The 27993-nt window shown below is 50.2% G+C and overlaps 1 protein-coding gene across 4 annotated transcripts in view; it reads left to right on the top strand.

Annotated features, from left to right (window-relative positions):
• Positions 1-27993, top strand: part of KCNIP1 (potassium voltage-gated channel interacting protein 1) — a 346372-nt gene that overhangs the window by 106896 nt on the left and 211483 nt on the right. For 2 of the 4 annotated variants that reach the window (XM_068534617.1, XM_068534616.1), the window contains exon 1: positions 18939-18999. The exons of the other annotated variants lie outside the window; for them this stretch is intronic. In XM_068534617.1, the coding sequence (XP_068390718.1) occupies positions 18939-18999 (61 nt within the window). Of the gene's footprint in view, positions 1-18938; positions 19000-27993 lie in introns of those variants that run through there. 4 annotated transcript variants of the gene reach the window in all.

The raw sequence follows: 27993 nt of genomic DNA on the forward strand, positions 1-27993 counted from the left end.
TTATTTTATAGTGGAAAGAAGGGCCTATTCTGTGATGGGTTCTTTTCTGAGGGGTCCATGCGGTCATATCTGAACTGCAATGGACATTTCTTGCTTCTGAGCCCGTATTTCTAAATCTTATTCTTTGCTTATGTATATAGTAAAGTGACTTTTTGAATCTTAGTCCTTTATCAACTGCTAAAGCATTTTGCTTCCCTCCGACTTGGTTGACAGAATGTTGGTTGTGGTTATGGGATGGTTTGCAATCCATATCTTCCACCGAGTGTGACGTATTGGCATTCTCTCTGGCAATGGTGTTATTAGGCCAATTGAGAATACAGGAGATATTAACACTTTTAAAAGAGTTGTTAGCAGGAAACACTGCCTGTTTGGAATCCACTCTGGGAAAAAAGATCTACCGCTTAGATAGCACAAGACACTTCCTGTGTAACACCATTCATCTTCCTTCAACAGTGCCCCACCTACTGTAACTCTGATGTTTCAGGTCAAGTTCGTATCTTTTCCCAGGAGGTTCAAGGAAGGGTAGACTTTTTGCCAGGGATTAGTCAATATTTACTGATACGAATAACAACAATAATTACAATGATGGCCAACTTTGGAATCCCTATTGTGTGTCAGGCACAATGTGAGCCTCTTTCCAGCTATTATATCATAAAATCCTTATAACTGTCACATGAAATCTATACAATTACCTGCTTCAGTTTACCTCTGAAGAAACCAAGGATCAGTTAACTGCAGTAATTTCTCAAGGACTTACAGCTGATAGATGGCAGAGCCCAGAAGCAGGTATACGTGACGTTGGTGTTTTGAGACATCATGCCCCCTGCCCAAAGCCACAGCCTACAAAGATTCTGATGGAATTTGTTTTTGCTGGCACTTGAGCACTGGTATTTTAAAAGTCCACAGAATCCTGGCAGAGTTATGGAAGATTTTGTCTAGTATGTTATGAGAGTGAAGAATGCCCAAGGCTAAGTCCGTCAGAGAGAGGGCGAGAGAGAGGGAGAGAAAGACCAACACTGTTAACTCCAACATTGTAATAACTTGCAAAGCCCTCTCCACCAATTCCTTTCTCCACCAATACAGCCCTGGTGACATTCACAGCCATATATGTGGGATACTTGTCAGGAGAAACATTTTGCTACTATTGCCCCAGTCCCTTTGTCCTGAGAAATTTTATCTAGTCTTATAGTATTTCAAATAGGTCATAACTAGATTCCCTGTGTCTCTTAGCAGACTTAAGCCTAAATTCTAAATTTAAAATATCTGATGGGAGAAATAGCCTTTTCTTCACTTTCATCTACTCTAGTCTTCTTTCCAAGCATGAATGGGGTCAAAAGTGGGTCTTCTGCTTGAAAATCCGGACAGCGAGGGATCTCATTTGCAGGCTCTTGAGATGGGTGTTTATCTGGAGCTACACCTACCCAGGCCCAGAAATTACAGGTGACTGTAGGGTGCGAGCTACCTGGGCTGTGATGGGGATAATCTAGGGTGATCCATGTCTGGGAGCCTTCTGACTAAAAGGATGAAAGCCAAAATCCCCTCCCCAGGAGAAAATGCAACCGTTGGGCTCTCTTGTGACCATCACTGGGATATTGCTCAGATCTGCATCAGGTAAGCTTCTGAGCCCCCTTAAAATGGGCTGAGCCAGCCTCCCCATTTTAAGACCATGTCTCCTATCTGCCACCGTCCCTCTTGCTTCTCTTTATTTAGAGACATCAAACTTGTTTTATGGAATTAGCATGCAAGGGGAGAGTACAAATCACTGTATAACTCGTGCAAGTGTCTGTCGATGATGATTTGCGTGGGGCTGCAAGGTTCCAGAGTGATGGTTGGGATGACTCTGGAATCAGACGGTCTTGAGGTAAAGCCCCAATCTTCCTCTTTCTAGCTTTGTCCCTCAGGTCAGTTCCTATATGTCTCTGAGCTTCACCTTCTTTATTTGCAAAAGAACTGTTCAAATACCTCTGTGGACTACAGTCTCAGCATCACTAGACTCCAAAATGGCACATTTGTGCTTGTTCATTCTGTAAATGCTTCTTGAGAGGGTACCATGATGCTAAGGATACAACACTGACCCAAACCCATCACCATCCTTCAGTCGACTGGGCATGACAGATGTTAATGATAATGAGAACACCTCACCAATAAATGTAATATTATGCCTCTGGGAATGCAATGGAGTAAAGGTAGGTGGTACTAAGACAGTTTGCAATGGGGGTTGAGTTGTGACCAGAAGGAAGAGCAGCCATTTTCCACCTCATCTCTTTGCTTCCAAGGGGAACGTAAGTTCTTAGACAGGTCTCTGGTCCCTCGGGGAGATGGATCCTGAAAGAGGCAACAGGGGATCATTGATGTCAAGCCATCCACAGACAGGTCAGCACTCTTCCGCCATCACTTCACTGCCCTGCCGGGTCACTGGGATGAACACCACCCAGATGGGTCTGACAAACTCACTCATCTGAATCTCTCCTTCCACAAACACTCACCTCCTCTAGGCCTGTCCCCACTGTCCCTGTGGCCTGTGGAAGGTGAATTAATGACGAGCCTTCTGCCGCGGATTCCCAGGGGTTGTGGCAGCAGGGTGAGTCACCTTATAACGTATATAGTATGTTTCCCCAGGAGGCGGCGGTGGGTGGAGGCATTTGTAGAACTCAGCTCTGCTCTGATAGATCACTTAGAGGATGTCGTTTATCAGAGAGTGAAAACGAGCTAACCAGGCACGCGGGCCCTCCTTGAGCCTTGGTGGGCGACCCCCAGCCAGCACACGCCTCCGCCACACACCTTTGGGGGAGGCTGGTAAGAACCAGGAGGTCACAGAGGGTCAGTGTCACCTCCCGTTCCATCTCCACCTCCAAGGCTCACTCCCTCACTCTCTCTTCCCTCCCCGCCCCTCTGTCTCTCCTTCCTTCATTCCATCTCTCAGTTCTGTTTTTGTCTGCCTGTTTCTCTGCCCCTTTCCTCTTTCTGTCTCCCTGGCTGTCTCTCCCTCTCTCTCCTCCTTCTTTCCCTCCCCTCTTCCTCTCTCAACTCTCTCAGCTGGGCTCCTCCCTCTGCCTCTGTCTCCTCCATCTCTCCACCTTCTCTCGGCGTTCTGATCCTCTCTCTTTCTCTCAGTCCCATTCTCTGCCCATCTCTCTGGCTCTGTCTCCCCTTTCTGCTTCTTCCCTATTTACCCTCCATCTCCAACCATACCCAGTGGGGGTCAGAGCTGATTCTTCACACCCTTACATAAATCCTGCCCTGGGTCGGTCTAGAGAAGAATCCCCGCTTCCTTCCAGCAGGTGGCTTTGTCCCCTCTCTCACCACACCTCTTTCTCCATATTCCAAACTCAGGCACACAGAGCCCAGCCCTGAGCCCAGGGTCTGGACAAAGAGGGTGTCTGATGGCCCAGAGCTGAGACTTGTGCGGCAACAGCATACCCCCGCGCTCACAGCCCACCTTCAGGGTCATGTGGATTTGCAGGGACTATTCTGGAAACAGCCTCCGGGAATCTGCGAAGCAGCTGGGGCAGTTCTGAGTCTCCACAGGACCCACCCTCTGGCTCTCATGAGCTGAGCCTTTGTTCCCTTCCCGAAGGGGCTGGGGAGAGGGGACTGCTGAAGACACAGCCTCAGAGGAAGGCAGGCAGCCTCTAGACAGGGCCTGGCACATGACAGAGGAGAAATCGGGGAACCCAAAGATAAAAGAACTGATTCCTGTCCCAAGACCCACATCCTTGGCCCCAGGCCCCGCCTCAGATCACGGCTAGTCTCAATTTAATTGAAAATCAACTTGACAAGGCCCCTACGTCCTTCTGCTAGACTCAGCATCGTCGTCAAGATTAGAGACGGTCCCTGAAGGAAAGAAGAACAGAGCCCTTGGAATCTGTCAGACCCTGGACCAGGCTTTGTCCCATGTGTCTCCTCATTTAATCCTCCTAGGAAGCCTAGAAGATGCATACAATGGCCTGCCCCAGACAGATGAGGATACTGAGTTTCAGAGAGGCTAAGTGACCTGACCAAGGCCACACAGCTAGAAGCCCTGAGCAACTCCAGTCCTCCCGCTAAATAGTTGTGCTCCCGGGCAAGAGGAGGTCTGCGGTCCTGACACAGCCCGGGGTATAGGGGCACTGTCGTGGCTGGAATGAAGACTCAGCAATCCAGTTCAGTGAACATCAGGCCCCTGCTCATGTTCATTGGCTGGGCGAGGGTCCCAGTGTTTTCTGCACCGTACACTCCTGTTGATCCACCTGCCAGCACCTTGTCGTCGTTTTCCCGGCAGTAGCATCCTGACTATGCTTCCCAGATACCACCCAACTGGCAGGAAAGCTGTACAAGGGGTCTTGCCTTGCCCTCTCTGTTTAAGCGTTGGGCACAGGGACTCAAGTGTGGCCAATCAGATTCTCTTTCCTGAGACTGAGCACAGGAAGCTAGAACAAAAAGTAGTGGTCATTGATTTATCCTAAAGAAACCCTACTCATGAGTTCCTGCTGCCAAGACTTTCAGAAATGTCCTGGTTCCTGGCCGGTCCTGGATTTGATTGTTAAGCATTTTCTGGATGTGTGAGCCCCCATATTCTTCTCATAATTTCTTTCTTCTGTTGAAGTTAGCCAATGTCAGTTTCTGTTGCTTGCAACCAAAAATAACCCTAACTAACACCTCACTATCCTGCAGGCAATAGAGCCCTGGCATGATAATCAAGGCTATGCATGGCTGTGCCTGCCCCAGGTTGCCCCGACCAATTTTCTGAGCCAGTCATGCTGAGCTGTCTTGCTACACCCTGAGTGCGCCATCCTGCTTCATGCTTGTGTGCTTGTGTTTTATGGTTTTACCATCAATTATGTAGTGAACATTTTAAAATTGAGATATAATTAAGGTATTGGTTAGCGGTCTCCAGAGAAACAGAACCAATAGGGTATGTTTATATTGAGAGAGAAAGAGAGAGAGAGAACGAGGGAGAGAGAGAGAGAGATTTTCACATGTCTGGGGGAGCTGGTAAGTCTGAAATCTGTCTGCAGGGTAGGTTGGCAGGCTGGAGACCTAGGGAAGCATGGATGTTGCAACTTGACAGTCTGGAGGTAGAACCCCCTCTTCCCCAAGGGACTTCAGTCTTCTTCTCTTACGGTCTTCAACTGATTAGATGGGGCTCACCCACACTATAGGGGGTAATCTGCTTTACTCAAAGTCTACTGATTTCAATGTTAATCTCATCTAAAAAATGCCTTCACAGCAACATCTAGACTGGTGTTTGACCAAACAACTGGGCACCATGACTTTGACAATTTGGTGCATAAAATTAACCACCACAATTCACATACTGTAAAATTAACCCCTTTAAAGTATACGATTCAGGGATTTTTAGCCTACTCACAAAGTTGTGCAACCATCACCCCTATCTAATCACAGAGCATTTTCATCACCCTGGAAAGAAACTCCAGTGCTTTAGCAGTCACTCCCCATTCTTCCCTCCTCAGCTCCTGGCAACCACTAAAGGCTTCTGTATTTTGCACATGCTGGTTCACCTTCCTTCTCCTCTCTCTTTGCCTGCCTGGTAAATTTCTACTCACTGCTCAAGATCCAGCCCTTCTCAGATCTCTTCCTTGATTCCAGCCTCCCTGAGACACATCATCCCACTCAAAGTGGTTAATCACTCTATCTTATCTGACCCCCAATTAGAAGCTGGCCGTGCCTCCTGGCATAGCCCTTAGCGAAAGATATTAAAATTGTCTACTAACGTGTTTCTCTTTCTCACCAGGCCAGGGGCTTTTAAACTGTGGCCAGGGATTTCAGGAGTTCTTGAAATTGACCCATGTTTTACCTGTGTGTGTGTGTGTATGTTTCTCAGGAGAGGTCCACAGATTCTATAACATTTTTAAGAGGGTCCCAAGAAGTCAGGAGCCATGACGTTGGACAGAGCTTCTCAAGGGCAGAAGCATACTTTACTAGTTCTTCTATGGCCTCACGCCTAGTGCAGAGTATGAAGCTTACTGAATGTGCCTGGGCGATGAATGAATAACATTTAGGAAAAGGTCCCGTCCTTCAAGGTTTTCCGTCATCTTTCTCTGTGAAGCAGTTAAAAAGCAAAACCAAATAACATACGGTTAAGAGTTGGAGGAGGAAGATAGATATATAAGTGCACACTCATTCATTCATCCACCCATTCACCCATTTACCCACTCATCAGTTTGTCCATTCATGATTCATTTTATGCACCTACAAGAAACCAGGCCCAGTGTTGCCTGTTCGGGGGCTCAGAGAAGCAAGGAGTCACTGCGCGTATCAGAGCTCCCTGAATAGAGAGGGAGGTGATGTGGTAAAATCTAGGAGGGTTTCCTGGGGGAGGTGTGACATGAGTGAAGCCAGGAATGAGGACTAGTATTCAGCCAGATGGAACAGAGACCTGGGCAGGGTGTCCTGCGTATGTGTGTTGGGGGAGGGGCATCCATGTGAGCAGATGTCTGGCCTACCGAGGACCTGAAGAGGGAGAGAATTCACACACCAACAGTCCCTGCAGCCCAGAGAGAACTTTTTAAGTCTCCAGGAGGTGATGGCTCAGAAAGGCCAGGCCTGTGGGCTGAGCTGGGCCTGTCTGTGATGCGGTGCGTGGTGTGATTAACAAGCCAGAGCACAGGGCAGAGCTGAGTGGGTAAAAATGCCGACCCCGAGCCCAGCTGGGCACAGAACAGAGGGAGGATTTCACTAGTGCTGGAGAGGAAGGATGTGCCTGCTGCCCTGGAGGCTGGAGGGCAGGAGGCTAGCCAGGCGGGGGGGATGACCTGATGACCCCTTAGTGGTGACTGAGCAGCCTGGGAGGCTGCTAGCGCTAAAGGAGCAGGGAGGGAGAACAAGGGTCCATCCGCTACCTCGGCACTTACACTCAAAGATGGAAGACAGCTGCCAGATAGAGGCAGAAATTCCCATTGAGAAAGGAGAAGCCATGCTACCGGAAATCCAGATTTTGCCGTCATGGGAAGAGAAGGAATGAGATTGTCTGGTGGCTGCCAGATGCTGGGCCAGGGTAGACTTGGGAGGTGCTGACCTGGGCTAATGGCCTCATGCAGGGAGACCCCAGGGCAGGGGCTGACCCTCCCAATCTCCCTCAGTGCCCTGTGAAGCCCCCGGAGCTGCCCAACTCCAACCTGTCTCTTTTTTCCTCCATCTTCCTTGACCCCTCTTTTATCCCCTGCCCTCCCCACTCCCAAACACACCACCACATCTCTGAGCAGTTCTGAGCAAATCACTCCAAAGAAAACTGTGGCAGTATTTAGGGCAGGGATTCCGGGCCCAGAACTGTGCTTGGTTTTGGAATTTAAAGGTAATCATCAATCCCACTCCTTTCCTGTGGACCACTTGAGAAATAGGTGGAGATGTTGAATGTGGATGAAGGTACCTCCTTTATTACTGCTGGGAGTTGCATCGGAGGAGGGGGACGTGAAGCCAAAACTTCTAGCCCTGAAGTAAACTTAGCCTAGGGTTCCAAGCAGAGCAACTGGAGAGCTGGGGGTCTCCTGTATGTCCCCCTCACCCCATAGCCATGCGGGCGGGTCCTGGGATGTGTGACACGTGTGGGGACCATGAGCTGAGGCAGCTATAAGAAGGGGCTGAGCTACAGATCTGAGGGCCATTGGCCATTCTCCCACTGAGATGATCTCTACCTTCCCCACTGAGACAGGAGTGGGAGGGGTAAGGAGGGGCAGCAATTTCTCTCCAGTACTTTTGGGTCATTGCTGGCATTTGGGGAACAAAAATGTCTTTTTCCTTATGCTTGGCACTTTGCAAGTATTTTCTAATCAATTCTTCACTGTGACGGTTTGAGGTAGGTGATAAGCCACTTCACCCATGGGGATAGGGAAGTACAAAGAGATTAAGGGATGAGGCCTTGATGTGGTAGGGCCAGGTTCTGCATAGCTTCCTGGTGTCTTCTCCAGGACACATGGTCAACACACCAAGCTCTGCAGAAAGCTGTTGGAATCATCTAAATAGAGACAGCCGGTAAGCCATGAGAAGGCTGTGTGACCTTGTTTAAGTTGCTTAACCTTTCTGTTCTTGCTCCTCAACTGCAAAGTGCGGGCATTTAAAGCAATCTATATTCATGGTGAACCTGCTTTGTTGAGAGGCTTCTAGGGCACCCAGAGGGGAGAAGCTACATCCTTGACCCAGCTGATAGCGCTCAGATCCTTTCCCTCCTCCTCCCGTTCTTAAAGTTCTTCCCTGATGACAGGGTGCAGGGCGATGGGGCAGTTATAAAGGGTGAGCACAAGGGGGTTAGTTCCTTTGTTGTGATAGAACAGTTGGGGATCTTGACTGTGCTGGTAGTTACACCAATATACACACATGTGATAGAATAACATAGAAATAGGCATGTACACACACAGGCACATGTGCACACACACACACAAATGAGTGCATGTAAAACTGGTGAAATCTGAACAAGGTCTGTGGATTTCACCAGTGTCAATCCACAAATGACAATTATACTTGTCAATTGTACAACTACGGTTACGGCAGCTATTACCATTGGGGGGCACTGGATAAAGGGTACACAGGACTTTTCTGTACTATTTTTGCAGCTTCTTGTGAATCTATCATCTTTTCAAAATAAAAAGTGAAAAAAAATTCTCCCATGGCCCCTCATTACTCTCAGCATAAAATCCAAACTCTGCACCAAAGACCACAGACCCTGCACAAACTGGCCCCCTGGCCTCCTCTGGAACCTCTCCCCCTCCCTCCTCTCTGTGCCTGGAGCTCCCAGCGCATTCCTTCTGCAGGGCCTGGGCCTTGCTCTTTGCTTCAACTCAGGTTCTCTCGCCCCAATTCTCTGCTTCTGGGAGAATTATGAGTAAAATCTCTTCAGTTTAGCAGACATCAGTGAGACATTAACAGACATCAGCGAGACATTGGCGAGTCTAGCTCTTGGTAAATGGTAAAATGCTAGATCAGGCTGCATACAGAAGCCAGGAAATTTCCAACCCTGGAGATCTTCAGGAAGATCTGATTGTTTCTGGATGACTGTCGCTCACTTCAGTCCTCTATCACAGGTTTTATCACATCAAGTCACCCATGGTGGCAGGACCTGCGTTCTCCAAAGCCCGTCCAGCTGTAGGTTCAGGAAATCCATAAATGAGGTTGGTGAGGCATTTTTGCTCTGCCCATCGGGGCACCACCGTGAGAGTGAGCTTCCTTAGGGCCAGGAGTGAGCCACTTCACCTCTCTCTGCATCTCTGGCACCATCATGAGACAGGTGGGGCAGAGCAGGGCCTCAGAGGATGCCGGCCAAATCATTGGAGGGACTGGCTGGGAGCTCATGCATGGTAGACAGCAGACTCCGGGTCTGGCAGTGTGGGAAGCAGGCAAGGAGCCCTGGTGTCGTCTGCAGCCTTCCTCAGCTTCCTCTTACTCAGCGGCCTAGATTTTAGCAAACTGCATCAAGTCCTTATGGCACACGACTCATCTGCACAGCACCCTCCAACCAGAACAGCCCTGAGCTGCGGGCACGAATACTAATGTACCATGCAAATGCCAGCCCAGAGAAAGAGAGCCCTGGATTGTCAATTAGCTCCCCCAGTACTAGCTAGAGCACCCAACCCCCTCAGTCACTAGGGCCAGCCCAGTGCAAAAAGGGACAACAGAAACAGAAATCATCTTGAAAAGCCGATGTTGTCACGCCAGTGTCTTGTGGCAGCCCGGGGAAGGGAGCTTCAGTACAGGGGGAGGAGATGGCCAGTCTGGCTGCTCCGGAAGGGGGCTCCCAGGGGTGCTTGGGAGAAAGGGTGGGTCCCTGCTCTTGGAGGTGCTGCATCTACCTTCCCCTCTACCTGGCCACCTGCAGGCCAGGTCACCTGGGTGCCAGCTTCAAGGGCACATGCCCCGTGGCGTCCTCTAAGCCAAGACAAGGCTCTTTGCAGATACTCTCCTCTGACCCGGGATAGTCACCATAGGAGGGAGGACAAGTGGTCCCCATCACCCCACGTGTCCTCTGTTTCCTCTAACTTCCTTCTGTTCCCTTACCCAATCCTCTGCTTTCTTTCCTTGGTGGGTAAAAGCATGAGTTTTGATGACACATAGAACTGGGTTCAAACCCTGATGCTACAGCTCACTCCACCTTTGTGGCCTTAGGCAAATCACATCACCTCTCTGATCCTCAGTTTGTTAATCTGTAAAATGGAGAGGAGAGCAGAGCCATCGAGGAATTGCGAGGATCGATTTTTGAGTAGTTAAGAATTTCAGGCAACATCCTCTGGTGTGCTAGAAATGTTACTCTGCTTATTTCTTAAATTCTGAACTTAATTTCTATTCCAAGTTCCCATTCTTTGGGGGCAGAAATGAAATCTCAATACACTCAGGATGCCCCATCCCCCGTAGGGTTGCCTGGGGGCTTATGAAGCATTGAGTTGGGGAGTGGGCTCAACCATCAGTGTGCAGCCTATCACCTCTCCAGGCCGGTAGCCTCCAGATGTCCTGGTTCCTGTACATTCTGTGGTCACAGCACCATCCAGGTCAGAGGTGGGCCCCCCAGCCTAGAACTAAGGTTTGCTGGTTCTCTGGGGCTTTCTGGGCCTCGCCCCTCCTGATCGCAGGGGAAAGAGTCTTCTCCTTGCCAGACTCGACAGGAAGAGACGGGTCAGGACCTCGCTCCCAGAAAAGATGCACAGGCCAGTGGAATGTGCAACACTCCACATAGAGGGCTGGTGGGGCTGGAAGGGGGTCTCAGGGCCATGTCCACTCACCCCCCCATCCCCCCACCCCCCCACCCCCCCCCGCTCTACTTAAGAAAGGGGTGGGGCATCCTCTACCCCCAGATTCCACCACAGTCTGGGGTTTTAGAGCTGACTGTCCCGCTGGAGGTTGGTCAAGGACACACTCTATCCGCTCTCCAACTGGCCTTTCATCTTAAGCCAGAGCCTTTGTAAGTTAAAATCCAAGAAGGTGACTCCATTGATTCTGTGTCATCTTTGCCCCAGGCAGTAAACGCCACAGGTCTCAATGTGGAGCAGGGGATGTGGTCACAGGACAAAACACAAGAAATACCTCCTCCCGATATCTTGTAGTTTTAAGTTGCCTCAATTCTGCAGCCCTGTCCCAGAGTCAGCCCTCCGCGTAACAGCAGCCACGATTCTCTTCCGCGTTCCTTCCTCCCTCTTCAGGCTCCAGTTGCTGCAGCGGTGCTGGGAAGCTGGGAGCCCATGCTGACAGGTTCAGCCAGCCGTGCTGGGCCAGGAGTGTTCATCTCCGGCGTTATTACTAATCATCACGCAGCTTGGTTGCTACTCCCTCCTCCCCTCCCAGCTCACTTCCTCCAGGGTCTCCAGTCTGTAGAAGCCCTGGAGGGAAAACAGACCCAGTGTGCACCCCTGAAGGCTGGTGGCCACGGCTGCAGCCCCCAGGCACTAAGAGTATGGGTGAGAGCAGCACCTGCCAGTCAGAGGGCCAGACTCCCCTCCGTTTCTGTCCCTCAGCTCTAAGATGCTACACCATTCCTCTGAATCCCCAGAGAAACAGCGCTAGAAGAACTCAGTTGCAACAGCAGCTGGAGGACTTGGGGCTAGACAGGGAGTGTGGGCTCTGGAGTCAGATCACCCGAGTTCAAGGCCAGTCAACTACTTCCTTGCTGTGTGACATCGATCAGGTCACTTAACCTCTCTGTGCTTTGGTTGCCTCATATATAAAATGGGGCATAATGAGAGTACCTACCTTATGGGGTATCGAAATCATTAAGTGGGACTGGGTACGTGACTGGCACATAGTAAGAACTGTATAGATGGTGCCTGCCATTGTTAATGTAATTGGTATATAACCTAAGGAGAATAAAGAAGGGCAGTGAACGCAATTGACTCCTGGACATTGACCCAAAATTATGGATCCATATTTTGCACTCACTTTAAAAAGATAAGAAATTCTGCCCATGGTTTCTGTCCCCATTGCCCCAGCCATTTCAGCATCACCTGTCCACCCTGCCACACCACTATGGCAATTATCCAGGGCACCCCTGCCCCACTTCAGCCTTGCTCTGCCCCTTGCTCTCACCCCCACCCCCTCTAGCTCCATCCCTTTCTACCCAGTTCCACCCTGCCTCCACCCTGAACTTTGCCCTCCTAAGCTGCCCTAAGCCCCTGATCTTGCTGAGTCCAAACTTTTGGGTAGGGACTTTGGGTGGGACAGGCCAGCCTGGCCAGGGTCAAGGGCCAGTTTTTTCACTGGCAGAGCTAGAGAGGTCATTCCCACTGTTTCTTGATGAAGTCTGGGATGTTATAGGGAGTTAGTTGTTTATCTGCCCTTTGCCCCTTGGTCTGTGAGTTCTCCAAGCCAGTGAGCATAAACTTCTGCAACCACACAGACCCACTCAGGGTGTGATAAACAGGAGGCACTCACTAAATGCACTCATCAAATTGTGACTGAATGAATGAGGGAGTGATCGAAGGTTAATGATGATGTTAACGATGACCAGCATCCGTCCTGGAGCCTTGCAACCTGCCAGGCACTACTATGCTAAAGCACCTGAATGCTTCTTCTCATTTAACCCTCATAGCAACCCTAAGAAATTGGCATAATTATTATCCCCATTTTACAGAAGTTGAAATTGAGGCTCAGAGAACTTAAAGTCACACAGCTAAGAAATGACTGGATCAAATCTCTTCATATAATTTTCCACCTTAGGAAAGAGTTTCTTAACCAGGTGTCCATAGATGTGCTTCAGTGGGGAGAGTCGTGAATGCCATAAAACTTTATGCAAAGTGTGAGTGCAGGCAGGCACAGTTATTTTAGGGAAGCAGTTTCACAGGTTTCATCGGATACTTAAATGTTTGAACATATTTGACTCCACGTCTCCAACCCTTCCTCCTTCCAGCCATCCTTCCATCCACCTCTGAGAGCCATTTGATCAATTTCATGAAGCACCTGCCTTGTGCCGGGTCTAGCGCGGCACCCGTGGCTTCTCTGGCCTCCACAACACGTAATGTTTCAGATAATGCAAGCTGAGGTGCTCTGGAATGTCATTCCCACCTCCCTGGATCTGGGTAATTCAGAAGGGCTTTGCTGCCAATGTCTGGGCTGCGTGGGCGGCTGCACTCTGTCTGAACTCATCTCAGCCCCTGGTGGAGACTGTTCCAACGCTGGAGCATGAAGGGGAAACACTTGAGGCAGTGCAGCGGTCAGGACATAAAGGGCAGAGCCTGTGTCCTGGCTTCCCCTGCATCCCCTGCAGCCCACATCAGCCCCACTCCCTCAAGGGGCGTGATCAGCCTCGACAGATGAGGCCATGCTTGATGCATGAGGACATGGCCCAGGAGAGGCGCTTCCCAGGCCCAAATCCTATTCCAAGGTCTTTTCTTGCTCCTGGGAAGATGGGGAAGAAGGCGCTTGCAAAGGAGACCCAAAGGGGAAACTGAGGAATGGAGTTAGCATTTTCTGAGCCAGGACTGTGTTCCAGCCGGGGAAACCCTGTGCCGGGTGCTTTTGCAACCATGACCGCTTTCAGCCTCACCCTGCCACTGACATTGGTGGGATGGTTCCTCTTGCAGATGTGCAGAGAGCGAGGTGTTCAAAGGTCAAATAACATGCTCAAGGTCACAAAACAAACCCCACATGTGAAACCTGAAGCTCTATCTACTTCCCTGCCCTCTGGAGAGCTCTTCCTCCCCCTCCCCCTCCCCCTCCCCTCCCCTCCCCCTCCCCTCCCCCTCCCCCCTCCCCCCTCCTCCCCGCTCTCCTCCTCCTCCTCCTTAAGACATCACCAGTAGTTTGCAAACAATTATCCTACCTGGCTTCTCTGAGCATCCCCCACCACCTTATCCCATACTAACCTGCCCCCTCCCGATTGCAGTTTGTAATGATGAGAGCATCTGGTTGTCTTCAGCCCTAGATCACCAGCTCCCTGAGGGGCAGGGACTCTTGCCTCTTCTTGTTTGTTACTGATCCATGTATTTAAAATAGTGCCTGGCAGGTAGACGGTGCTTAATAAATATATGTTGAATGAATGAATGAATAACTAAATGAGCCCCAGTGCAAATAATAATAAATGACATTTGCAGAGTGCTTTACAGAGAGTTAAAACACTTTCCCTTTACTTTATGCAACCCAATCCTCACACCAACCCTTGAAGGGGGCCTGTTCACGTTTTACAGATGAAGCAGCCCAGGCCAAATTCACATGTAGGAAGAGAAGTGGGATTTGATCCCAGGTCTAAAGGATGGGGCCCTTTCCCTGCCCTGAATGACCTCAGTGTGAGTATCTGTGGAACACTTAGGACGTCCTGGGCCAGGCTGAGCTGTGCTGGAGGGGGACAGGGGAAGAGAGGGTATGTTTTGCTTTCTAACAGCTCACAGTCTATTCGAGGAGGCCAGACATGCATGTGGAACGTCTGGGAAATGGTACGAGACAGCAGCTAGCAGAGTGCTGAATTGCACATAATCAGGTGCCAACCACTTTCCCTTCCTTAACTATCTGAGTCTTTTAATACCAGATGGGGACCCTGAGAATAGATTTCCTCTGAAATAGATGAAGAGCAAAGATGGAAGCCAAGGGGAAGGCTGTGACTTACTCATTTTCACACGGTTCTAGCCCGGCACGATGTCCGGCCCTCAGCAGTCCACCCTCCCTAACCGGCCACACTGAGTGCCGGACACCTACTCAGGGCCTCGCACATATGACCTCACCACTCTTCATGGCAGTACTGCAAGGTAGGTACTAATGCAGTCCACAGAAGGGGAACGTAGGGTTCAGAGGAAGGACTCATCAGGCCCAAAGTCACACAGCTAATGAGGGACAAAATCGGGATTTGAACCCAGATCTAGCAGCTCCCCAGATTCACGCTCTTAATCTGACACTGTTGTCTGTGTGTGTGGTGGGAACTCAGCAAACTGCCCTTGTCTGCAAGGATGGGAAGAGACATGGCTGAGGGAGCAGTGAGGAGAGAGGGAAGCAAGGAACACAGCTTGTGTGTTTCGTAAACAGACAAGCACGTGCCTGCTTCAACAGGATCTCTGCGGGTCTCTGACAATCTCACCCTTTCCCCCCTAAGCACCCTCCCAGGGGTAAGCACCCTCCTAAGGAGTCCTATATGGGTGCTCATGTCAGAAGAAAGGCAAGGCCTTGCCTCCAGAGACTTCTGAGGGCACGCACAGGCCCTGTGAGTGTGTATGTATATGCTCAGGCTGCTATAACAAGATGCCACAGACTGGGTGGCTTAAACAACAGAAATTTATTTTCTCACACTTCTGGAGACTAGAAGTCCAAGATCAAGGTGAGGTGCCAGCAGGGTTGGTGTCCAGGGAAAGTTCTCCCCCGGGGTTGTAGATGGCTGCCTTCTCCATGCTGTGTGTGCACATGGTCTTTCGTTGATCACACGGTGGTGGTGGGAGTGGGGGTCCTCTGATATCTGTCCGTATAAGATCATTAAGGACACTAATCTCATGGGGTCAGGGCCCCGCACTTATGACATCGTTTAAACCTTATTTACTTTCTTAAAGTCTCCATCTCCAAATATAGCCACTCTGGAGGTTAGGCCTCCAACATATGAATTTGGGAAGTACACAAACATTTCGCTCATAACAGGGTGAATGAGGGAGTGGTCAGAGCCAGAGATGGTGCATGAGCTGGCTCACCTTCCAGGGTAGAGGGAGTCCCAGCCATTGAAACCCATGTTGGTTGGGACTGGCAAGATCACCTAAGTGAGTACACTACATCAGAACAGCAGGACAAATGGTCCCTACAGCCAGGTGAGTGATGGGAGGCTCCCTCTCTCTCCATGTAGTTCTCTCTTGCAAGTCTCCAAGAGGCAGGGATCCAGGCTGTTGTTTTCTTCTTCTCTTGTCCCTCACACTTGTCGTGTATTCCTACTTAGACACATTCTTTGTGAGCATCTCATGGGTGATATCTGCTGCATTGTACTGTGTGTGTGTGTGTGTATTTATCTGTAGATAATACCTACCACACAGGGCATCATCAGGAATAAACGAGTTCTTATGCATGTATAATAAATATCTGGTCCATGGTAGGTGTATGAATGAACAAGTATTTGTTGAATGAATGAATCTTCACTTGGGAGAGTGTGCTTCTTCCTTTGAAAGGCAAGGATGATCTGGTAATCATCAGTTGTTACTTACTAATTGGGTCACTGAGCAAAGAAAATTATTAGTTCATTCCTTCCTTCATTCATTTATTGAACATAGACTGACTGCACCCCTGTCAGAAACCAAGGGTTAAGCAGACCGTGTAGAGCTAAATCAGTAGCAGTCCCTGCTCCTAAAGACCTTGCAGTCCAGAGGGAGAGACAGACAGGGAAGGGGACAATGAGAACCAAGGTAGTGAGTGCTCTGATGGGAAAGAGTCCCCAAGTGCCATAGGAACCCCAAGGGGGATACCACTGGGGCCCAGAGAGGGATTCTTGGAGAAACTGACACCTGAAGCAGATCTTCAAGGGTGAGCTCAGTTTGTCAGATGGAGAAAGGGTTGAGGGACATTCTAGGCAGAGGGAACAGCCCTGAAGCACAACCATGGAGGGCACACTGGGGACTAGTGAGGGTCTGTGTGGCTAGAGCCCCAAAGAGAGCAGGGGGCTTGGGAAATGAAGCCAGACCACTAAAGGGCCTCATAATTCATGCTCAGCAGTTTGAACTTTGTCTCGGTGACTTCACTTTATTCCCACTGCTCAGATACAGCCAGTTGTGAACTCCTCTAGATGACCTTACTATTTCTATCTGTATAATGGAGCAATTCATCTGCTTCTTCAGAGGGCCTTAGGGGTGGAGGAAATGAGAGAATGGCATCCTAGCCTTTTGTAAACTCTCAAGTGCCAGTCCTGGTCACTCAGGTAGTGTGGAGCTAAGCAGAGGCCTGAAGGTGAAATGGCTTGGTGCTCCGTCCAGAGATTTTTGAGAAAATTGGGGGCTGTACCATCACCGTCTTTGTAGCAAAGATCCCTCTGTTCCTTAAGTCCTGGCCATCCTAGTGGGTCCTGTTGTGACCCCAGGCTTCAGCCCCACCCCCACTCTTCTTCCCCAGCAAGGAGGGTGGGAGGGAGGCACGGCCGGCCCCTACCTGTCCTGCTCCATCATCCGGGATTCCAGGCCTCATGGACACAGATAAGCCCTGAATTGGCAGTTGGGAGAGCTGAGGCTTTAAATCTGGTGGGACCCAGAGGAGAGCTCCTCAGCTCAGTGGCCCACAGTATCCTCATCTGCCAACAGGAGTGTCCCTAGCACGTGATGACAGAGACCTGGGCTCCAAGTTCTAATCCCCTATCCTGGCTGGGTAACTTCTGGCAAATTTCTTGCCCTCGGTAAGCCTCAGTTTCTCTCTGTGGTGATGATTAGACACGACCTGACGAATAATCACAGGGTGTGGGGTGACGTGAGCTATATAGCAACAGGCCATGCGAATGAAAGGGATGGGTGTTGTTAAGTGCACCTTCCCTGTTGCACCAAATAGGACAGGTGCTGGGATTTGAGAAAGCATGAAGTGCTGAACAGGTGAATAAAACTAGTCAGGGTCCCTGGCCAAGATGCAGACCACCTGTGTCCCGCAGAATGGCGGCTAATGGGCTGGAACGAGGGGAAGCTCTGTATCCTTGGGGTAGGACTGTATGCCTGTATGGCTTCGAGTCAGTGTGAACATGGGTGACTGTGATGCACTTTTGCTCTGAACGTGTGTGTGTCTGCATACCTGCGTGTTTGTGTGTCTATGTCTTGTGTGGAGTCCTAGGGATGCACCTGTGGGTGTTATGGACTATGAGTCTGTGTGTACAACAGCAACATCTGTGTGGACTTGTGGAACCTGTGCACATATGTTTGTGTGACTATGTGTATGAGGCCATACGTCGGGAAACCCTATGACCTGCAAACACTGCTTATAGTGGGGGACCCAGGCAGCTCAGACCTGGAGGGACGGCAGCTCCTCCTCAGGCTTCCGGGGAGCAAACCTTGCATTTCAGCACCACCTGGGGGCTGAGGAGAATTCAAACGAGTAGACCCAAACTTTGGCTTTTTGCATGAGAAGTCAAGATAGGGTTTGGGGTCCTGCCCCCTAACGATAGCTTGTAAGTTCTTGGGGGTCAAGGAGGGAGAAGGATGAAGGAGGGAGAGAGGGAAGAAACAAAAGAGAGTGAAGAAGTGTCCAAAGGGGCCGAGGGCTCCTTTCCACTTCCCAATTCCCTGTCATTCAAAGGTGGCCCCGACGCTGGAGGAGCAGGAAGGCACCTTCCTCCTAAGACATCCCATGCCGTGGGTGGAGCAGACTTTGCCCCACCCCATAAAGATTTCCCTTGAAGTAAAATGAAACAACGCACCCCACGTAGGGACACACACACACGTTCTCCCGGGAAGCAGTCAGCTGCCCCTTGAGCCCCACCCATCGGCCAGGCGTCCGCGCTCCGCGCCCCTCGTGCGCCCCCGCCCCGCCCCGCCCCTCAGGGGTTACCCGCCGGTCGTTCTCCGCGCGCCTCAGACTCGCCTCGAGCGCGGCAGGCAGGCAGGCGCGCGCGGCTCCGCTCCACGCCGTCCCCGCTCTGTTCATTCATGATTGGTACTCGGCCCCCCGAGACCCAGCCCGAGCGCCGGGAGGGGAGCCGAGCGTGCGGCAGGAGGGGCGGGCGAGCGCGGCTCCCGCAGCGCACGCGGCGCTGGCTCAGGAGCCTCGGCCGGGCGGGCGCGCCGGCCCGGTGTCCAGCGCCAGGCAGGCTTCGGGGCATCGTCCTCGGTCCTCGGCGAGGGAAGCGGCCGGTCCCGGGTCCGAGGGCTCGCCGGGAGCGGCTAGCCCTGTGAGTCAGTGCATGTGCAGGGCTGAAGAAGGAAAGAAAAGGCTCCCAGCGCCCCAGCCCCACGCTCGCTGAATACCAAGCTGCGGCGAGCTGCCGGGGGCTTTTTTTTTCTCCTCTAATTCGGAGTAGAAGATCCACACTGATTTCCTTCCAGTGGAGGGGAGGGGCAGGGCCGGAGGTCCCAAGTCGCACACAAGTCTTCGCTGCCATGGGGGCCGTCATGGGCACCTTCTCGTCTCTGCAAACCAAACAAAGACGACCCTCGAAAGGTAAGCCACCTCCTTCTTCCTTTTGTTCCCCTGGCTGGGTTTGGGGGTGCTCGGTGCTGGGTTGGGGTGTGCCACCTGCCCTCCTTGGCCCGGACCCCCCTCCCCATGAGGAGTGGGTTCAGGTTCCTGTATCCAAAGGAGTAAGAAACCGGCGGGAGGATTGGTGTGAATAACCGTGAGATGGCAGAGCAGGGACCCAGAGTGGGCTCCGGCCTCAGGAGCCACGGAACCTCTCCGGGGCACCAGGTGCCAGGACCCTACTCCTGGAGGAATCTCTAGGCACAGAAGGCAGAGACAAATTCACAGGTGGGAGGTGGGGACGAAATTGTCTGAGTAAATGTTGGGAAGCTCTTCCCGTTCCCATGACCGTTGGTGTTTGTGCGACTGTGGGCATCCAGCGAGGGTGCTCACATATTCACTCACTGCCGCCCCCCCCCCCCCGCCCCGGCAAGCAGCGATTCTGTGCAGACCTGGGGGTCCATCATCAGGGAGAGAGGGCTTTCTGCAAGCCAAAAGGAATCAGCCGCTGGCAGGTGGTAAAACTCTCAGGGCCCGTGTCCTGGTGGCTTTAGGGAGTTGGGAGCCAGGGCATCACAGGAGGGTGCTGTGAGAGCCCAGAGCACTGTCAAGGTCTGGTGAAGAGGTGAGCTAACATCAGAGATTAGAAAGCATAATATCCCTGGGTCCCTTCTGCCTGGACTCCAGCTGAGATAAGCCTAATCTCACCAGTGGGACAGTCATGAAACGGGTCCATGTGAAGTTGGGGCAAACGTGTTGCACCGCGGGGTACTGTGCAGGCCTCCTATCCAGCTGTTTGAAAGTTGGTTGTTGGAATAAAGACACTGGATGCAGTTAGGAAAAAGAATATGATGGGTTTGGTTTGTTTGGTTTTTATGCTCAAATACTATTGTGAGTGGTAGAAGGATTTTAAGTGACCTGACAGTTAAACCTTTAAGTTCTGCCATTGGGGCCCAGGTTCTGGTGACAGGTGAGGTTGCAGTTCCTACGCCTTATGCTGGCTAGTGATTACATCAGCGTTAGGATAATGGTGGACCCCAGGGTGCACAATGAGTCCACTCTCAGGACTTGGTTGGTCTTCCCTGATTCAGTAGGAAAGTCTGCATCGCAGAGATAGCTCCCCATGAATAACTTGTCGTTGAGGGATCTCGACATCTGGCCCAGTCCCCAGAGACATCAGGCTGGCTGAATACTGAGGAATAAGATCTCTGGGTGAAATTCTCAGGTGATGAAGCTGGGTTGGCATTCAGAGCCTAGAACATGGGAAGAGGCTTCGACCCATTTGTCCAGCTGCATTGTACATCCTCCTGGCAGGGAAGAGACTGGGTGCCATTTTACCAGTCCTAGGCAGGACAGGTCTGCGAGCCTTGGCCCAGGACCTTGACATTAAGAGCCCCACTTCTCACGGATCCTCAGATACTGCTTGACTGGGGACAAAGTTCAGCAGCAAATCCTGGTCTCCTTCCCCACCATCTGACCACCATGAGGTCCCAGAGGCCAGGGGACTGTGGGGGTAAGAAACTCAGGGATTTGTTTTAATATATTTTCAATGCCTGTGGCACTCCTGGGAGGCAGCTAGGTGTCACAGAAAGATCTTGGACCCTAGAGTCCAACAGATTCTGGGTGCAAATCTCAGCTCCATCGCTCCTTCCTTATGTGACCTCAGGCAGATCCCTTCACCTGTCTAAGCCTCAGTTTCTTATCCATAAAATGGACAGGATACTATCTCCTGGCAGGAAACAGGGTGTGGAGGGAGTGGAGAGAGGGAGGACCCTGCCTCATCTACTGTGTCGGCTGCAGCTACCAGGGACCCAGAGGAGATTGCTGAAAGATGCCAAGATCAACTGAACGATGGATATGGAGTTCCTCACCTAGGGCTGGGCAAAGATTATGAGCTGAGACATTACTCAGACGTTACTGTCTACCATTCCCTTTTCCTACACAAAACTGCAGGTCACCCCAGATGGATTCCCAAAGGATTCCAAGAGGCCAGAGCTCTTTGCTTCTCTCTCCTAGGAGTCTAAGAAAAGAGAGGAGGGGGCACAGCATTCAGCGAGCCCCTACTGTGTGCCTGACACAGTGCTAGGTGCATTATCTGCGCATTCTCACTTAACTCTCCCAACAACACTTGTTTGAAGCTCATTGTGGGTCCAGGGCTAGTGGATGGGCTGCCATGACAAGCTGCCCGGAGCCTGGGGTGTCTGGTCAGCCCCATTTGCACAAAGCCACACCACACTGGCTGGAATTGTCCAGGGCTCCAGCTACGTACATTCCCCCAGGCCTTTGTCCTGGAGCAGAGTCTTATCTTCCTGGCTAGCTCAGTGGAATGCTGATCAGCAGAAGACCCTTTCTGCAGAGAAAAGTGGCTTGGAAACTGGCTGGAAAGGCTAGTGATCAAGGATCACTTCCTGGTCAGGTCCCTTCCCCCATGGAGACCTAGGTTTCACCTTTGTAAAAGGCGGAAGTTACATTAGACATTTTCTCAGGTTCCATCCAGTTCTCAAATTTGAAGATTTCTATTGCTGATGCTCTTACCAGAGCTGCCACTGTGATGTCTGAGACACCAGACTCAGATCTAGTTGCAAACAGTCAGAAGAGAGTGGTGGAGATTTTCAACTCGGGAATCGGTCTCCCTGCTGGGTTCAAATCCAGGCTCTACCACTTACTAGCTGTATGACTAAGCCTTATTTTCCTCAACTAGAAAACAGGGACAGTAGTAGTTACCATCTTAAAATAGCTGTTGTGCTGTGTGGATTTCAGGGATAATGCAAATCAAATGCTTAGCACGAGCTCTGTTACATGATAAGTAGTCAGCAAATTTTAACTACTATTCAATTTATGGCTCTAGTGTTTAGGGCTTCCAAATGCCTAGAGTAAGCCATCCTGGAAGTAGTCCATGCCTGTTGGAATCCTCACAGCTCAGTTCTGGAGCGTTTCTTCTGCTGTGTCCAGGAAACTAGGACCCAAACCTCACGTGCTCAGATACTGGTCCTGTTGCTGCAGCCCCTGCTGACCTCTGCTTTGTGGCTGGTCCTGAAAACATTGTATCTTGTTTAACATATACCCTGCATGTTTTGAAAATATAATTTGGAATCACATACATACAAAGCTCCACATGATTTAGTGGCGAGGGACATGCCTAGCCCAACCTGGGTGTTCAGGGAGAGCTTCCAGAAGGCAACAGAAATCTAAAGTTATTTAAGAGCTACATCACTGAATAAAAAAGTTTTAAATTAATTTCCTATCCTTCCCTCTGTTTGGGACCTTTGTTTGTCGTTAAGTAAGAATGAGAAAAGTCCTGCTTCAGGGATTCAGCCTCTGCATCCCAGTCCCAGGTAGGGTTTCTGGCTCCATCGGTTTTGTATGTGTTTATCATACGAAGGACACGGCTCTGGGCTTAAAGGGTCGAGATGTCAGGGGTGATCAGATGAGGATCACGCAGGTGCAGTGGCTGGGCCTGTGTGAGGGGCAGGGGGGTGAGAGAATTTAGGGAGAACGTCACTAGCCCAAGGGCATCTCAGTGGAAATTTGCCTATAAGCAAATAAGCCTACTTTGCAGGGGTGGCTGGGTTATCAATCCTCCGTGACTGAGGGAAAGCATTCAGAACCTTCAGGAAGGACTGAGCTTGGGATCTCCAGAGTGTTCATTGAATAGATGAGCCAACAAAATCTCACAGCTTTTAGATGCTTTTTCGAAGCCTACATGGCAAGTTAGAGACAAATATGGGACTGGTCCCCTCACTCCTAGACCAGTGAGCATCTCGGAACCTTAGAGACCTTATGGAAGCACAATATTCCTGATGAGGCCAGGTTTGGGGTTTATTGCTCCGGGCAGCATGTTCAACCAGGAAAAATCTGGGAGACCAATGGGAGGCAGCCAGGCGTAGAGAAGCAGTAGCCCTGCTGTCACACTGTCCTGGGCTCAAGGGACCTTTGGCAAGTCATTTCACTTTGGAAATGTCAGTGTTCTTATGTCTAAAAGAGGAATACCGATTTACAGAGGTGTTCATGCCCTGAGCATTACCCGTTTCTGCATCTTTGTCCATCCTTTTAACTCTGTATTACCCTTCCCCCCATTTCCTTGTCAGTTAAAATTCTACCCACATTCCAAGACCTCACTCAGCTATTTCCACATTCAGGAAGGCTCCCCCAGGCCCTGGAAAGAAGCAACTTCTCCTATCTAAATTCCTTAATCTTTTAAGGTGTACATTCTCATGACTCTCAAGTCATGCTTTGAATTAGGCAACTGATGGAGGTGTTAACCCCTCACCCCATCCCCAGAGCCTCAGCTTCTCAGGGGAGCTACTCTGAATCATCCTTCATAGTCCCCAGCTTGGTTCCTTGCACATAGTAGGTACTCCATAAATCTTTTCTGGAGGAACTTATAAATAATGGACTGCTTGGCCACTTTCTGTTATTTCCTGGAATTGCAGACCCTGAAGGAAAAGTTAGCTGCCCACTGGAATTTCAGTTACCAGCCCTCTGCCTGGAATGAATTCTTTTCTTTGGTCTGCTGGCTCTGTATTGGCTCTGTCCACAGAATGTACTGAGTCTGTTTACCATTAAGCAGGCAAGTGCTGAGAACACTGCTCCTGCGCCCCAGCCCTCTGAGAGTCCCACAAGTACAGGGAGACCATTCCCAGTGCCAGGCACAGTTCCGGTCCCTCCATCCCAGAAGGAAGTCAAGGAAGCTCAACGCGAATGGGGAGGGGGAGATGGTAAAGACTGAAAGGTGGAAGTGAAAGGACGACTGCTTGAGGTTTTTTTGGCCTGGTCCCTGGGAAAGGATCGTGTCTTGGACTTCTTTATATGCCTAGAAGGGCTTTGCTTAATAAATGGTTTGTAAATGTACAAATGAGCAAGTGAATACATACATTAGCCAGTGAGTGAAAGAATGAATGATTGAATGAATGAGGGGATAAATAAATGAGTGCATGAATGAGGAAGCAGATGAATGACAGAAGGAATGGTTGAAGAAAGGAGTGCGTGAATGAGTAAATGAATCCATAAATTAATGAATGATTAATGAAGTCCCAGAAAGGCTATGATAGGAGGCTGTCTTTGCATGAAGAGCATTGATAGTCATGCTGCCCAAATCCTGGATCTAAGCCCCCCACCGTGAAACTTGGAAGGAGTCAGTGGTACAGGAGGCCCTGGTACAGATAATTAATAGTAAACTTACAACTAGTGCTTCATGAAGAGCTGAAAATTATAAGTTCAGTCAAGAAGAGTTCTGGTAATTTTTTGGATACCTGTAGGTGTGTGGTATGTTTGGGGAAGGTGGGAAGATGGAAAAGTATCTCTAGGCTCTCACTCTTTTGTTGATTCATTCAAAAAACTAAAGTGAGGACCGACCCTCAATGCCCTCCCTTGTATTTCAGGTTCCCCTTTGTCTTGTCTGGGTGAGATCAAGAATCTGTGTATCTGTCCACTCAGTTATTTGTTCACTAAGTAATCCCGTAAGTGTCCTTTAACTTTGCTTCCCTGATGTTGTTTCTACCCAAGATCCCCCTTGGCTTCCCCACTCTCCCTCCACTTCCACCTCCCAAGGCGAACTCCTGCACACCCTTCAAGACCTCATTCAATGTCACCTCCTCCCAAGCTCTTGTGGGCAGAGCACATTTCTCCCTCCCCTGCTCCCCTACAGCTGTTGCTCCTTCCCTTGGCTCCAGTCCCGAACAATATGTGATTATGGATTTACGCATTCGTCTCTCTGACTAGCTCTCAGGGAATGAGTCTTATTCCAGGGCCTCTGTCAAGGCCTGATGCTGATGGATGTTGTCTGCATGGAGATAAGGATGGATAGACCAGGTTGTGAGTTCTTGATGGCTCCAAGGAGTGCAGGAATGCGGCCTCGCAGATGAGAAATCCGGGTCCGCTCATGGGGAGAAGTGCTGCAAAGTTCTGCATAATGGCCCTGGAGCTGATGTTCCCATTCATCAGGCAGAGGACGAGCAGTTTTGGGGAGCGGGGGGAGAGAAAGAGAGAGAAAGAGAGATATTGTGTGTGTGTGTGTGTGTGTGTGTGTGTGTGTGTGGGAGAGAGAGAGAGAGCGAGAGAGAGCGAGCGAGAGAGAGAGAGAGAGAGAGAGAGAGAGAGAGAGAGAGAGAGAGAGACTGAGAGAGTCCTGAGACTTTCAGACAACTTGACTTATCTTTAAATGCTTCCCCTCCCTCCAGGTAGTGTTTTAAATAGGTCACCTTTAGGGAGTAGCTGTGATCAGTTGGGCTGTCACTAGAGTCCCATACCCTAGCCGTGGGAGCAGAGCATTGGATTCATTCTTCTTATTCCAGGCCAAACTGAAAGCTCCCCTGGGGCAGTTGGGGGGTGGGGGGGTGGCAGTGGGAGCTACAGTCAAATCAGAGAGTTAGGAATAGGGTGTGCAATGGTTAGGACCACTGGGTTAAAGTAAGAGACTTGGGTTCAAACTCCGACTCTGTGACTTCTTAGCTGAACCTCTCTGAGCCTCCGTTTCCTCCCCTTTAAAATGAGGACAGTCATGGTGTCTCCCTTATCTCCCTTATAGGGCTGTGGAAGGGGCCCAGGTGGTGGTGAGCACAGTGGTTCACAGAAGGTGAGATGATCCTAGCAACTCGGGGCAGTAGTGGCTTTGCTGCTGCCTTTTGTCCCATCTCAGGGCAGGTCCCTTCCTCCTCTGTTGCTCCATCTGCAGTGTGACTGGGTAGTCCTTGGTGATCTCTGTGCCTTCGAGCTGTGGCCTCTGAGTCCACCCGGTGGGCCCCAGAGCCATCACAACTATGGCCACTGGAATCCCAAGCAGTTTCTCCGGTGACTTCTGTGGGAAGCCGTCAGTGTCAGATGATGATGAAATTCCCAACGGTGAGATAGGAGAACATGGCTCATCTGCAGGGTTAATAATAATAGTAATAGCTAACGTTGACCTGGCCTCGCTCTGTGCCAGGCACCTTGCTCTGCCCTTTTCCTGTGCTATTTTATTAACCTCCTCCCAGCCCTGGAGAACAGACCCTATTACAGTTTCCATTTTGCAGATGAAGAAACTGAGGTTCCAAGAAGGGCAGTGCTTTGCCCAGAGTCTCACAGCGTATGATAGCAGGACCTGGTTCTGGCTGATCCCAGAGCCTGAGCTTTTAAGCTCACCAGCCTCCTCCCCTCCTGGCCTCCCCTCGAGGAAGAACAGCCAAAACAGGGTGCGTGGAGGTGGGGGAGAAGGCATCCAGGGATAGACAAAGCACCTCATTAGCATACGGAACTACTGAGCCATCTGCAGGCCTTGAGCAAAATGCTTTTCACCCCATCTCCAACCACCCCTGGATCTGTTTCCATTTAATCTGACACTCCAAAAGCCTGAATATGAAATGATTGGGGGCAGAAGGTCAATTAGCAAATTCATTAATAGGATTAAACATTTCTCCTCTGCTGTAATCATTTCTGTGAACTAAATTCTTCTCCCTTTGTTACAGCCATCCTTGCCTGTCAGAGAAGGATAGAGCGCTTAAATACCTCCAAGACTGTTAGAATTTCAAACCGTCAGAATCGGACACCAGAATCAGTCTGTATTTTCACAGGGTCCAGAGAGGCAGGGAGGGATCAGTGGGTGGATGAGTGGTCATCCTTGCAAAGGAAACAAACGCAAGAACTTGCTGGTGCATTTGCCTTCTGCTTTCTCATTAGTTCCCTTCCCGTCCTTAGCCACACATTGGCCTAAATCTGTATTACACATGTATATGTGGTATAGCAGGTACTTACACGTGCTCTTGATTAGACAGACCTGGATTCAAAACCTAGCTGTGCAACATATTAGCTATGTGACCTCAGGCAGGTGCCCTTGCCTCTGTGAACTTTCGTTTCCACATCTAGAGAATTAAGATATTGATAGTAATTACCTCCAAGGTCGTTATGAGAATTAAATGCAATAATGCATGTAAGATACTGTGGTCAGAACATAGCAAAGGTGAATTAGAGGCAAGTTACTGCTGTTTGGAGCCATGCCACTCAAAGTGTGGTCCTCGCACCAGCAACTTCTGCATCACCTGGGAGCTTATGAGGAATGCAGAGTTGCAGGCCCCTACTGAATCTTGCATTTTTAACAAGATCTCCTGGTGGCTTGGATGCCCACTGCAGTTGCAGAAACATTGACTTAGAGCACAGATTTCTTTTCTTCTTTTTTAAAAAATTAATTAATTAATTTATTTATTTATTTTTGGCTGTGTTGGGTCTTCGTTTCTGTGCGAGGACTTTCTCTAGTTGCAGCAAGCGGGGGCCACGCTTCATCGCGGTGCGCGGGCCTCTCACTATCGCGGCCTCTCTTGTTGCGGAGCACAGGCTCCAGACGCGCAGGCTCAGTAGTTGTGACTCACGGGCCCAGCTCCTCCGCGGCATGTGGGATCTTCCCAGACCAGGGCTCGAACCCGTGTCCCCTGCCCCGGCAGGCGGACTTTCAACCACTGCGCCACCAGGGAAGCCCTAGAGCACAGATTATAGTGTGCATGTGTGTGTATATATTGATATATATGTATATATAATTATAGGATTATATATCAAACTGGCAGGGACCTTTGAAGCCTTCTGGTTTAAGTATCATTTTAGGATAACCAAACAAGTCCAGAGAAGGCGAGCGGTCTGCCCACAGTCACACAGCTTGAGCGTCAGCCCTGGGGTCTGAACCCCGGGCTTCCCCAGCACTGCTTGTTTTTATATGAATTGCCAGGAAGTCATATTTCCCCAGATCAGCGTTTCTGCAATTGATCCTTTTTTCTTTTTTTTCCTTAAATGAAACAGAAGGGTAGGACTATGTATGCCCATTAAGTTTTCATTTGCTAATTTAAAATGTTATTCCAGCCAAGTGAGATCCTGAATCTTGATTCTACCAGCCATCACCTTAGCTTTACCTCCAAGATCTATGCTGCCTGAAGGTGTGACAAGGGGGCATTCTAGGTCTTCATCTAGTTGGCTTCCAAGACCGTAGGCCAGGACAGGGTGCAGGAGAGACTGGTG

Source organism: Eschrichtius robustus, chromosome 2, assembly GCF_028021215.1.
Source record: "Eschrichtius robustus isolate mEscRob2 chromosome 2, mEscRob2.pri, whole genome shotgun sequence".
Taxonomy (NCBI): Eukaryota; Metazoa; Chordata; class Mammalia; order Artiodactyla; family Eschrichtiidae; genus Eschrichtius; species Eschrichtius robustus.